Genomic DNA, 13,635 nt, shown 5'->3' with positions numbered 1-13,635 from the left:
CCTGTGTGTCTGTGAGGTTTCTAATAAAATATGTAAATAAACAAAATACGTGCCTCGTTATACCTGTCTTTCTGTACGCCTGTGTGTGCTGGACCCTGCACCAGATCTTGAAGGGAAAGTTTGTTGTGAATCCTGCCGTCCACTGATGGCAGAGAAGACATAACTAAGCAGGATAGGTACAGGAATTATCACTGTACCACCGAGGTTAAAGACAGTCACCGAAGCCTGGCTGAACCACCTTAATCCACTAAGCCACCAGGCATCTATTATATTTATGCACCGGTAATTCTGCTTTCGTTGAGACCAGAGAAGTGACTATAATGAGCACTTAACCCAAATAATCCCTTCAGACCTTGATCCATCTGGAGGGCCGTAACCCACTACACCACCAGGCTACGTATCAACACTCACAGGGTCCGCTGATGCACGAGAAGGTACCTATAAGCACGCCAGCACAGGAGCCACAGTGACGGATATGAAGCTAGTCTAGTTTGACAGCCTTAACCCACTAGACCACAAGGCTACGTACCTAAAATCCTGGCGTCCGGTGATGCCCGAGACGACGTCGATGAGGACGCCAGATATAGGCGTCATGACAATGGCGCCCATGTTACCGTAGAGCCCCTGGAGGCCCAAGTCCCCTTTGTACTGGCGAAGGATGGCCATGGTAGCGCCCTGGAACATGGTGTGGCTGGTGGCTGCCACGGCAAGGGTCAGTATACACGGTGGTTGGTACAGGTCAAGGATATGCTGTATAACACACTGAGACATTGATAAAGTTGGGGTTATGTTCCATAATAGTTTCATTCATTCATTGCCAGACGCCATGTATCCCAGACAGGGTGGCCAAGGGCTTGGAGTTAATTGTTTTACAGGGAGGGGCACTAATCCTCCACCAACCCCACTTGACGTAGGGATACAACATTTAAACAGTTTCTGTGGTGCTGGAGAGGGAGGGCCTTCACGTGGTGGCACCGATATAGTTGTTATAATATCAACGTCCTTCTCCTCATTTCCTCTCCCCCGAAAAGACTTTTTATTATCGACACACGTCATGTACTTGTCGCTGAGAAACAGAATGGCCAGAAAGTGAACCAATGATATTAACTTATATTTTATTTGTATTTTTTTTTCTCAGCCTACATGATCAGACAGTTTGCGTCAAAAGAAGTACTGTACATTTTGCGTCTGTGTGAAGGCACCCTCACGAGCGAGAACACTCTTACATATAACTTAAGGTTAAGACAGTTTGTAAATACAGCCCAAGATTTATACACAGCAATGAAAATGCTTACTCCCTGCAACACTGTGCTGCTTGCTGCTCCCACGGCAAGATTCAGTATAGACGGTTTACGTTGACGGTCTGAGATGCTTTCCTAAATACTGCAACGCTTTTGGTCTTAGAATAATATCACATGTTTAAATATGCACATGGTCGGGGCAACAAGTACCTATTCCATTCTCACTACCACCAGACTCTTCAGGTGAGTGAGTCAGGGGTGTCTGCGTTAAAATTCTATACATCTGAGAGTGAGCCATAGGAGCATGAGTGTTAATATTATCACCAATAACCCTCACATGCCCGGTACAACTCTAGTATTCACTCCCAGTTGACGCCAGTGGAGTTTATTTAGGTGAACGCAAAGGAGGTCAAAACTTAAATGGCAAAGTGTAGTGCAAAACCCCCTAATTTGTGACAGTCATTAAGGGAACGCCTGTTGGTTATTATGTATGGTTAGCCTGCATCCCATCACCACACAGTGCAGTCAGCAGTCATATACGATGCCCAGATACGTTCCATCATCATCAAGTACTTCAAAATCATCTTCAAAATTCTGGGGTCTGGATCCCACTTCTCGATTCCAGGTTTAAAAGTACATCCCTAAGTCTTCAAGGGTGAGGGTCAATACTATCACTATTAACCCCGTCAGTGCTCGGTGCAACTCTAGTACTCATTCACTGACGGCAGACGTGTGTGTGTGTGTGTGTGTGTGTGTGTGTGTGTGTGTGTGTGTGTGTGTGTGTGTGTGTGTGTGTGTGTGTGTGTGTGTGTGTGTGTCAGAGGTACCTGTCACTAAACGATTGTGTACAGTTAGGGAAGGCCCATGTCAGCTTTGTAGTGGTGCAGGATGGTAGGTTAGCCCCTTGAAGCATTGTGTGCCCTGTTGATGCCACGGGAAGATTTAATATTGACGGTTATCATCTAAAACTACCTCATTATCACCATTCTTGCTTAATCGAATCATCTGGTGTCTGCTGGAAGAGAATGACAGAGTAATTCCAACCAGGGAGGGGTTAAGGGCACCAGTATTAACACTCTTAGGCTCCTTTTTACTCGCTCTTGCCCAAATCATACCCTCTGGCCTAAACTAACACAATATACTATAATTATTCTGACTCTTTTCAATACAACGGGTACTGCAATATGAAGGTGCTCGTTTAAAAGTCTGGCGTGTGTCCTAAAGCATATTATTTTCTCTTCTCTCAGGCCCACAACAAATTGTAAAAGAAAAACGATTTATTAAATCATATATTAGATTTTTAATTTTATTTTTGCTCTCACTTGACAACTCTCGGAACTAAATCTTGTCGAAATGGAGAAATTAGATGTAACCTTCACTAACCCACATAAGAGAGCTTCCTTAAATATACCAACAATAATTCCTGATCAGAGGCATGAACACAGTACAAAAGACATCCTGCAGGAGTTAATAGACTGGCTAAATTATAGGGCTGGGACAGATATGCGCAGAGTGACATCGGTAAATCTCCTGGTGGTATCAAGATTAAATATAAGTCGCGCCACAAAAACTCATGTAGCGTAACCCAGCTGACAAGTTTGAAAGCCAATAAGTAATTCATTCTTGCTGTCACCAAATGGGTTTATTCATGTTAGGAAAGGCACCTACAAACGACGGGTTTAATGAAGCCTATAGAGAAATTTGCAGGGAAAACGTGGCAAAAATGGTCTCAGTCAAGGAATTCGTGGAAAAGGTTGGGGGAGGCCTTTGTTCAGCAGTGGACTTGTAATGGCTGCTGCTGCTGCTGATGATGATGATGATTTCTAACTCCACCAGCTCAAACTAGTCTTTCCTTGGCTATAAAATAATCCAACATAGCATGGATAAAAAAGACATCTCATACAGCAAGCCAGTATTTCGCCACATCTCTGTATTTCATTTTATCTGCGCCTTTACGTATGTAATTATTTAACAATCCTGCGATGCGTGATGGTATTTTCGGGAACTCGGCCTATACAGTTCCGCGAGATTCAGCCTGTGTGTGTGTGTGTGTGTGTGTGTGTGTGTGTGTGTGTGTGTGTGTGTCTTAACTCCTCCTAGCCTATTTGATGGATTTGAGTGCAGCTTCCGAGGTGAGTTCGTCTGGTTACTCAGCAGGTCTTCTACTATATACTGTACAATTTCCCAGCCATGATTTTTAGGGGGTCGGCTCTCCTTACCAAATTAAAAAATGATCATATATTGTGAAAGGAAGGCAGATATGGTGTTGATGGTGCCTGTTGTGCAATGGACCATCCGTAATGCGATATTTGGGGGGCGTGACCCTGTAATGACTCTTGGGGGGTCAGCCTCCCTCCTAGAAATAAAAACGATCAGAAATAGGGGGAAATGAGCACATGGATTTCAACGAAACTTCTCAGGTCAGTTCATCTGGTTGGTACTAATACTACTACTACTACTACTACTTCTACTATTACTATTGCGACGACGATGACGACTATGTACATCCTAGGTTAATACCCCTTCACTTATGCCACCATTGACATCATGTGGCTTTTACATTTTGATTCTCGGTGCTTTATGACGCAGTAGTATATATATATATATGTAATTCTTTCGACTTAACATGTGTATCGCAGGACTGGGTATGCGGTTTCCTTGTTCTCTCTGAATGCACAGACAGAAGCTGCACATCTGCTCTAATTTTTACTGTTAGTTCATAGTGTCAGACAGAAAAATTGCTTACTGTATTTTCACAGCCTGCCATAAAAACTAAGTTACTGCTTTCCCATTATCTGTAGTGTCCGACTGTATGACGAAAGTTGTGATATTTAGGAAAACATCCTTGGCCTAATGAGGACAGGAGGGGGACGCCTTCAAGTGGTGTTACCTACATAACTGGGCGGCTACGCTGGTTGGTTATAAAGCCATCCCTCAACTCTTTCCCTAACCTCGAAAGGGAAGGTTGTGGGCTGTAGGAAGAAGGCAATTTAAAGGTGCAGTTCATAAGCCTAGGACCAGAACAACAACTCAATAATGCCGAGGTTAACACATATATAACAACTCTATGGCGCCAAACACTTACCCAGAGCAATGCCGCCGATTAGTCTGATGGCCATGTAGGAGAAGAATGTGGCTGATGGACTGAGCTCCTGTGTGGTGTTGGTGTTGGTACAGAGGCCCTCACTAGCCACACCAGCATAGCACATCACAACACAGCCCTCAGCACCACCAGCTTTTTCTGTGTTATCCGCTGCCTGCCTTACATCTGTGGCCTGGAATTAAATAGTGTTGGCTTGTGCATGCCATATACTACTTCCCTCAACTTTCCTCCTCCTCCTCCTCCTCCTCCTTCCCATCATCAGCATTCCATATACTGCTTCCCTCAACTTTCCTCCTCCTCCTCCTCCTTCTCATCATCATCATCATCTTTTCTTAATGCAAGCTGAACCCTCTACATTTTTGGTCTGGAATAAAACAAGAAAGAGTTGGCTGGATTAAATGCTTGTGTGGCACTTGTCCTGGTACAAAGGGATTCACCACCACCATCACACATCACCACACATCCTTCATCATCATCATCACTCGTCTTAATGCTGGTTGACTCCTTTCACCACCCTTCACCATCATCATCATCACTCTTCTTAATGCTGGTTGACTCCTTTCACCACCCTTCACCATCATCATCATCATCATCATCATCATCACTCTTCTTAATGCTGGTTGACTCCTTTCACCACCCTTCACCATCATCATCATCATCATCATCACTCTTCTTAATGCTGGTTGACTCCTTTCACCACCCTTCACCATTATCATCATCATCATCATCAACATCACTGATTCGTACTTTAATATATTTAACCCCTCCACAACCACCACCACCACCACCACCACCAGACCACCACCACCACCACCTCTGTCTGTCTGTCTGTCTGTCTGTCTCTCTCTCTCTCTCTCTCTCTCTCTCTCTCCTACACACACCACCACCACCACAATTATCATCATCATCATCAAAAGTTCACCTCGTTTAGTGGTCTCATGGCTTGCCTGGGAATCGAACCCGTGACCGTTTGATTGCCAGCCCAGTGTTTACCTTATACACCAGAGCCACTGCCTTTATGTGAATGGAAAGGGGACGAGGAAGGAACGAAAAGTGGGAAGGAGGGAGAAGAGGGAAGGGAAGGATGAGGGAAGGAGGGTGAAGGGTCAAGGGCGGGATGAGTGAGGTGGTGTGTGTGTGTGTGTGTGTGTGTGTGCTTTGCACAACCTAGCAAGCGCGACTTCTGTGTGTGTGTGTGTTTTGCATCACCTAGCAAGCGCGACGTGTGTGTGTGTGTGTGTGTGTGTGTGTGTGTGTGCTTTGCATAACAAAGCAAGCGCGGCTTCTGTGTGTGCATGTGTGTGAAATCTGTCTGTGTGTCTCTTTCATTTTTCTTTCTTTTCCTTCCTTCTTCTCTGTCCTTACACAATACTCTCTCTCTCTCTCTCTCTCACATACACACACACACACACAACAATACATCCCTGACCTTGAGTGTTTGGAAACGTACAATAAAACACCATATCCCTTCCTTCCTTGTGTCCTGGCCCTTGCACTGCCTGCCATACATTTATTCCTGTGTCCTGCGTCCATCACGGTGTATTACTGACGATGTAAAGGACGGATAGTAACTCCTTCATTCCTAGGACTTCCTTACTCTTGCTTGGTTTGTTTTCATCTGGCGGAACTGGCTCACTACCGCAATTTTACTACCAGTTTCACTACCACAATTTAGTACCACAGTTTCACTACCACAGTTTCACTACCACAGTTTTACTACCACAGTTTCACTACCACAGTTTCACTACCACAGTTTCAGGCGTGGGTGCGTGAAATCCAACAAGCCTTAGCTAGGAGGCAGGGCTGAGTCTCCTTGGTTACTAGTCAAATTTATCCTCCAGTTTGACCACACTTGGCCATCAATTAGCTGTCCAACTCCCTAATCCAAGAGTTAACCGTTACTCCCAGTCCTTCATTTATGCAACGGGTCAACTCTGGAACTGTCTCCCTCTGTCTGTATTTCCTACTTCCTATGACCTCCAGTCCTTCAAACGCAGCGTGTCCAGGCATCTCGAAATGAATGGATCTTGAATTTGGCTCACTTTTGTATTGTTTTTGTCTTTGTTTTTGGAAGGAACTGTTGATGCGGGCTCAGCCTTTGGTTCCTCTTCCTAGCATCATTATCCCTTTCATTCCTATAGTGTGTTGATACTAACCTGGCCTAAAATGTCCACCTCTCCAACTTGAGTGCTGAGCTGTAACGTCAGATTAACACTAGAATACCATGCTAATCACGAAGAAGTGCTCTGGAATGCTAATCACGAAGAAGTGCTCTGGAAGGGTGCGTAGAGCCGTAGCATTATTTTTTTCTGCCACTAAGATATGTAAAATAAACAGCAAAAGAGTGATAGAATGCGATAGATAGATAGATAGATAAATAGGTAGATAGAATGCGATAGATAGATAGATAGATAGGTAGATAGATAGAATGCGATAGATAGATAGATAGAATGCGATAGATAGATAGATAGATAGAATGCGATAAATAGATAGATAGATAGAGAGAATGCGATAGATAGATAGATAGAGAGAATGCGATAAATAGATAGAGAGAGAGAGAATGCGATAGATAGATAGAGAGAATGCGATAGATAGATAGATAGATAAACAGGTAGATAGAATGCGATAGAGACAGATAGATAGATAGTAGAGTAGACAGATAGATAGATAGATAGATAGAGTAGATAGATAGCAGAGTAGATGGCTAGATAGAGTAGATAGATAGTAGAGTAGATGGCTAGATAGATAGATAGATAGATAGTAGAGTAGATGGCTAGATAGATAGATAGATAGAAAGAGGAGATAGACTGATAGATAGAATGCGACAGATAGATACAATGAATGCGATAGATAGACAGGCAGAATGCGATAGATATAGAATGCGATAGATAGGTAGACAGAATGCGGCAGATAGATAGATAGATAGAATGCGATAGATAGATAGATATAGATACAATGCGATAGATAGAATGAGATAGAGACGATGCGATAGATAGACAGAATGAGATAGATAGAGATAGATAGAATGAGATAGATAGAGATAGATAGAATGAAATAGATAGAGATAGATAGAATGAGATAGATAGAATGAGATAGAATGAGATAGATAGAATGAGATAGATTGAGATAGATAGAATGAGATAGATTGAGATAGATAGAATGAGATAGATTGAGATAGATAGAATGAGATAGATAGAATGAAATAGACAGAATGAGATAGATAGAATATAGATAGAATGAGATAGATAGAATGAGATAGAATGAGAGATAGAATGAGATAGATAGAATGAGATAGATAAAATGAGATAGAATGAGATAGATAGAATGAGATAGATAGAATGAGATAGAATGAGATAGATAGAATGAGATAGAATGAGATAGATAGAATGAGATAGATAGAATGAGATAGACAGAATGAGATAGACAGAATGAGATAGATAGAATGAGATAGATAGAATGAGATAGATAGAATGAGATAGATAGATTGAGATAGATAGAATGAGATAGATAGAATGAGATAGAATGAGATAGATAGAATGAGATAGACAGAATGAGATAGACAGAATGAGATAGATAGAATGAGATAGATAGAATGAGATACAGAATGAGATAGACAGAATGAGATAGATAGAATGAGATAGATAGAATGAGATAGATAGATTGAGATAGATAGAATGAGATAGAATGAGATAGACAGAATGAGATAGATAGAATGAGATAGAATGAGATAGACAGAATGAGATAGACAGAATGAGATAGATAGAATGAGATAGATAGAATGAGATAGATAGATTGAGATAGATAGAATGAGATAGATAGAATGAGATAGATAGAATGAGATAGATAGAATGAGATAGATAGAATGAGATAGATAGATTGAGATAGATAGAATGAGATAGATAGAATGAGATAGATAGAATGAGATAGATAGAATGAGATAGATAGAATGAGATAGATAGAATGAGATAGATAGAATGAGATAGATAGAATGAGATAGATAGATTGAGATAGATAGAATGAGATAGATAGAATGAGAGAATGAGATAGATAGAATGAGATAGATAGAATGAAATAGATAGAATGAGATAGATAGAATGAAATAGATAGAATGAGATAGATAGAATGAAATAGATAGAATGAGATAGATAGAATGAAATAGATAGAATGAGATAGAATAAGATAGATAGAATGAAATAGAATGAAACAGATAGAGTGAGATAGATAGAATGAGATAGAATGAGATAGACGAATGAAATAGATAGAATGAGATAGATAGAATGAAATAGATAGAGATAGATAGAATGAGATAGATAGAATGAGATAGATAGAATGAGATAGAATGAGATAGATAGAATGAGATAGAATGAGATAGATAGAATGAAATAGATAGAATGAGATAGATAGAATGAAATAGATAGAATGAGATAGATAGAATGAAATAGATAGAATGAGATAGATAGAATGAAATAGATAGAATGAGATAGATAGAATGAGATAGATAGAATGAGATAGAATGAGATAGAACAGAATGAGATAGATAGAATGAGATAGATAGAATGAGATAGAATGAGATAGACAGAATGAGATAGATAGAATGAGATAGACAGAATGAGATAGATAGAATGAGATAGATAGAATGAGATAGAATGAGATAGATAGAATGAGATAGATAGAATGAGAAAGAATAATATACTGTAGACAGGAAAAAAACAAAGAAAAAGACAAACAACAGGTCATGATAAGGAAGAGTTGCTTGTAAGATAATATTCCTCGTCTATCTATCTATCTATCTATTGCCAGACGCCTTAATCCTGTAAGGGGTGGCCACAAACAAATCGCCTCCATGTCGCCCTGTCCCCCGCCATTTCACTGTCCTTGCTCCCAGCTCACACCCCCCGCTCTCATATACCTCTCCACTCCATCCCTCCATCTCATCCTTGGCCTCCCCCTCCCTCTCCCCCCCTCCACCTCACTCACATATACACTCCTCGTTAGTCTCTCACTATCCATCCCCTCTATATGTATGCATCTGAATATCCCGTAACGCATGTACTTTTGCGAATTATCCTGCACGTCTTCATACTCCACCTGTGTGTTAATTAAGTAAGGTAAGTGGGTATTAACATCAGGTGAATTACGTATAAGAGACTCAAGGTGTAAAGTGCAAAATGAATCGGTAAGGAAAATGTGCAAAGGAATCTCCCCTGTCACTTAAACTACTGCTCTTCATATTGGACCTCCTCTCTCTCTCTCTCTCTCTCTCTCTCTCTCTCTCTCTCTCTCTCATCAAGGTCATGAGTCAAAGGCCAAGGTCACCGAAGTAAGGAGAAAATTACATCACGCGGACGATTAGCCTTCTGCTCAGAGGAATTGTAAGCATATACGTCATCGAAGCTTGTGCTCCCCACCACACACCACCACAACTATACTCTGCTCACTCTGACTTGGCCTAGAACACTTATCTTTTTATTTAACAAGAGAGTAATGCTAGAATATGATGCTAGTCACGAAGAAGTGCTATGGAAAGGATATAGTCATAGTATCCTCTTATTCTGCCACTGAAATCTGAGCCAAGCTTAAGTGAACAACCTATATTACCACAACCACCACACCACCACCACACCACACCACACCACACCACACCACACAACCACCACCACCACAACCACTACCACAACAACAGCAACTACCTATTTACCACTACTGTCATTACTGCATTACTGCAACCACCACCACCACTATTACTACCACTATCTCAACAAGAATCACCACTACCACCACCACCACCACCACCACTACTTTCATCACTACAACTACCACCACCACCACCACCAACACAGCCATCAAAACTACACAACCACCACCACCAACACTACCACCACCACCACTACCACAACCACCACAACTACCACAACCACCACCGCAGCCATCACCTCCACACTGTTGATAAAACCTTGTGTTTGTTTAACTGGGAAAGAGTGCAGTGTTGTGGCGTAGTGCTGAAGGTGGTGTGGTGTGGTGTGGTGTGGTGTGGTAGTGAAGGGGTTATGGTGGTGTGGTGTGGTGTGGTGTAGTGTAGTGTGGAAGTGATGGGGTTAAGGTAGTGTGGTGTGGTGTGGTGTGGTGTGGAAGTGACGGGGTCAAGGTAGTGTGGTGTGGTGTGGTGTGGTGTGGTTGTGAAAGGGTTTAGTTGGTGTGGTGTGGTGTGGTGTGGTAGTGAAGGGGTTAAGGTGGTGTGGTGTGGTGTGGTGTAGTGTGGTTTGGAAGTGAAGGGGTTAAGGTGGTGTGGTGTGGTGTGGTGTCGTGTAGTGTGGAAGTGACGGGGTTAAGGTAGTGTGGTGTGGTGTGGTGTGGAAGTGACGGGGTTAAGGTAGTGTGGTGTGGTGTGGTGTGGTGTGGTGTGGTGTGGTGTGGTGTGGTAGTGAAGGGGTTAAGGTGGTGTGGTGTGGTGTGGTGTGGTATGGTGTGGTGTGGTAGTGAAGGGGTTAAGGTGGTGTGGTGTGGTGTGTTGTGGTAGTGAAGGGGTTATGGTGGTGTGGTGTGGTGTGGTGTGGTGTAGTGTGGAAGTGACGGGGTTAAGGTAGTGTGGTGTGGTGTGGTGTGGAAGTGACGGGGTCAAGGTAGTGTGGTGTGGTGTGGTATGGTGTGGTGTGGTAGTGAAGGGGTTAAGTTGGTGTGGTGTGGTGTGTTGTGGTAGTGAAGGGGTTATGGTGGTGTGGTATGGTGTGGTGCGGTGTGGTGTGGTGTGGTGTGGCGTGGTGTGGTGTAGTGTGGAAGTGACGGGGTTAAGGTAGTGTGGTGTGGTGTGGTGTGGAAGTGACGGGGTCAAGGTAGTGTGGTGTGGTGTGGTTGTGAAAGGGTTTAGTTGGTGTGGTGTGGTGTGGTGTGGTGCGGTGTGGTGTGGTGTGGTGCGGTGTGGTGTGGTGTGGTAGTGAAGGGGTTAAGGTGGTGAGATGTGTGTTAGAAAAGCCAATCACACACACACACACACACACACACACACACACACACACACACACACTACCATCATGTCACCACTACCATCACCATCATTATCCTCATCATCACCATCATTTTCATCACCACCACTACCAGCAACAACAACAATATCATCGACAACAAAAAAAACAACAGCAAACACACCATAACCACTACCACCACCACCATCATCATCATCATCATCATCATCATCATCACCAACATCATCATCATCACCATCACCATCATCACCATCATCATCACCATCATCATCACCATCATCATCATCATCATCATCACCATCATCATCATCACCATCATCATCATCATCATCATCATCATCACCATCATCATCATCATCATCATCATCATCATCATCATCATCACCATCATCATCATCATCACCAACATCATCACCATCATCATCATCATCATCATCATCACCAACATCATCACCATCATCATCATCATCATTATCATCATCATCATCATCACCATCATCACCAACATCATCACCACCACCTCCATCATCATCATCATCATCATCATCATTAACTAACATCCTCTCTCTCTTTCTCCTCCTACTCCTCTTCCTCCTCCTCCTCATCATCATCACCATCAGGAACTGGGAATCACAAGAGTAAAATTTTTGACCTAGATCTATACGTCTTGTGTGTGTCCTTATGCCTCCATCCAAAGGCAATGGAGTCGGCAGTGCCTTCCCTTACACCTGTACCAATACTGCCCTTGCTGCCCTGAGGGAGAGAGAGAGAGAGAGAGAGAGAGAGAGAGAGAGAGAGAGAGAGAGAGAGAGAGAGAGAGAGAGACTTTGAGTAGATTTCATCACCTGAAAGTAAGGCAGAATCGGTAGAGAGGCGGCCTGCAGTCCTAATGGACCCAGGTTCGAATCCCGGCTGTGGCAGGGAACAGTTTAAGGATCTGAATTTTTTAAAAAGCAGCCTTTACTGATCAACCAGATGACCCGCCGACATGCCATAAAAATACCCCCGCTAATACCAATACACCAGCCCTGTATGAGACAGCCCTAGCATGTATTCAGTATGGATTGTGGGTGTTAGCGCTGAAGTGGTGACATGTGGAGATGTAGGAGGACTACTGGGACTTGGAAATAGGCCCTGAAGCCTTTGCCCAGAGTCGGACACGTAAAAAAAAGAAAATCTATTAAATGCTGTATTGTCTCAGCGAAGGAGGTGCATATTTGAATTTCTTGGGAAGCCATGAGTTGGACCTGGTGGAGAGAGAGAGAGAGAGAGAGAGAGAGAGAGAGAGAGAGAGAGAGGTACATATTTGCGTTTCCTAGGAAGTCATGAGATGGACCCTTTGGAGAGAGAGAGAGAGAGAGAGAGAGAGGGGGGGGGACTTTAGAGATTTCAACGCCTAAGGGAAGTGATCTATAACCACCAATAGCTACAGTATATTGACTTCAGAGAGAGGGGGGCGGGTTCTGGTGGTTGGGTAATGGGTAGGCCTATGGGTGTGTGTGTGTGTGTGTGTGTGTGTGTGTGTGTGTGTGTATGTGTGTGTGACCCCCCACGGGAACTACCGTGTCATGGTGGGCGGCTTCCATACCACATAAATCTGGTGGGCCGTACCAGCAGGGGCAAAACCCCCTGGACACAATTGAAAGACAGGGTTACCCCTGCTGGAGGGGCCATCAGTGAGGGGTCAGACCAAGTGTTCCCAGGTTCACAGGCTTCTGGATTACCTTTGGTTGGGTTACCGCTATGGAAGTAAATCCCAGACGAGAAATCCGTGGATGTGAGTCCCACAAAAGGCGGAGCTCAACAGACAGCTTCTGGCAGGCTCCTGCAACCCTAATCAGTTGATGGTCGTCGTGAGTCATCATGCCATCATCACAGGCTGAGAAGGCCCAATTCATGTGGTGGCAAGGACTATGCACCATCACCATGACACCAAAGCCATTCATTGCACAAGTCCACTGCTACACTCCCCTCCCATTTCATCCTTTCACCAAAATCAAAAGACCTGTGACGACAGGATAGGGTGACAATGACAGGTCACGGATGTGGCTGGAAGTTGCTAGCTTGAGTCCTGAACAAGGGTGACACTGGCACAATGGTAAATGTCATGACAGCACTGGAGCAAATTATGCCTTCAGCAGCATCCAGTGTGACTAAGCAACAGGAAATGAACGCCCAACGGATTACCCCTGACGGGAAGGGAATTAGAAAAGGTAACCTAAACATTTGCTGCTGTGCACCACCTGGGCAGATAACAGCGCCTGTCAAGGCATCCCACATTGTGATCAGAAAACAAAAAGAATCTCTGACT

The 13,635-nt window shown here is 43.4% G+C and overlaps 1 protein-coding gene across 1 annotated transcript in view; it reads right to left on the bottom strand.

The window, feature by feature from the left end:
* Positions 1-13,270, bottom strand: part of LOC145409803 (major facilitator superfamily domain-containing protein 6-A-like) — a 21,431-nt gene extending 8,161 nt beyond the window's left edge. Inside the window, exons 1-3 of the mRNA XM_080280110.1 lie at positions 13,049-13,270; positions 4,327-4,516; positions 530-698 (exon numbers count right to left, since the gene is read on the bottom strand). Of these exons, the coding sequence (XP_080136236.1) occupies positions 530-698; positions 4,327-4,516; positions 13,049-13,270 (581 nt within the window). The remainder of the gene's footprint in view (positions 1-529; positions 699-4,326; positions 4,517-13,048) is intronic.
* Between the last annotated feature and the right edge of the window lie 365 nt (positions 13,271-13,635).

Source organism: Coenobita brevimanus, chromosome 83, assembly GCF_032717465.1.
Source record: "Coenobita brevimanus isolate Jiangsu-jjx chromosome 83, ASM3271746v2, whole genome shotgun sequence".
Classification (NCBI taxonomy): domain Eukaryota; kingdom Metazoa; phylum Arthropoda; class Malacostraca; order Decapoda; family Coenobitidae; genus Coenobita; species Coenobita brevimanus.
Note: the sequence above shows the minus strand (reverse complement) of the source record. Positions and strands in the feature narration are given on the sequence as shown.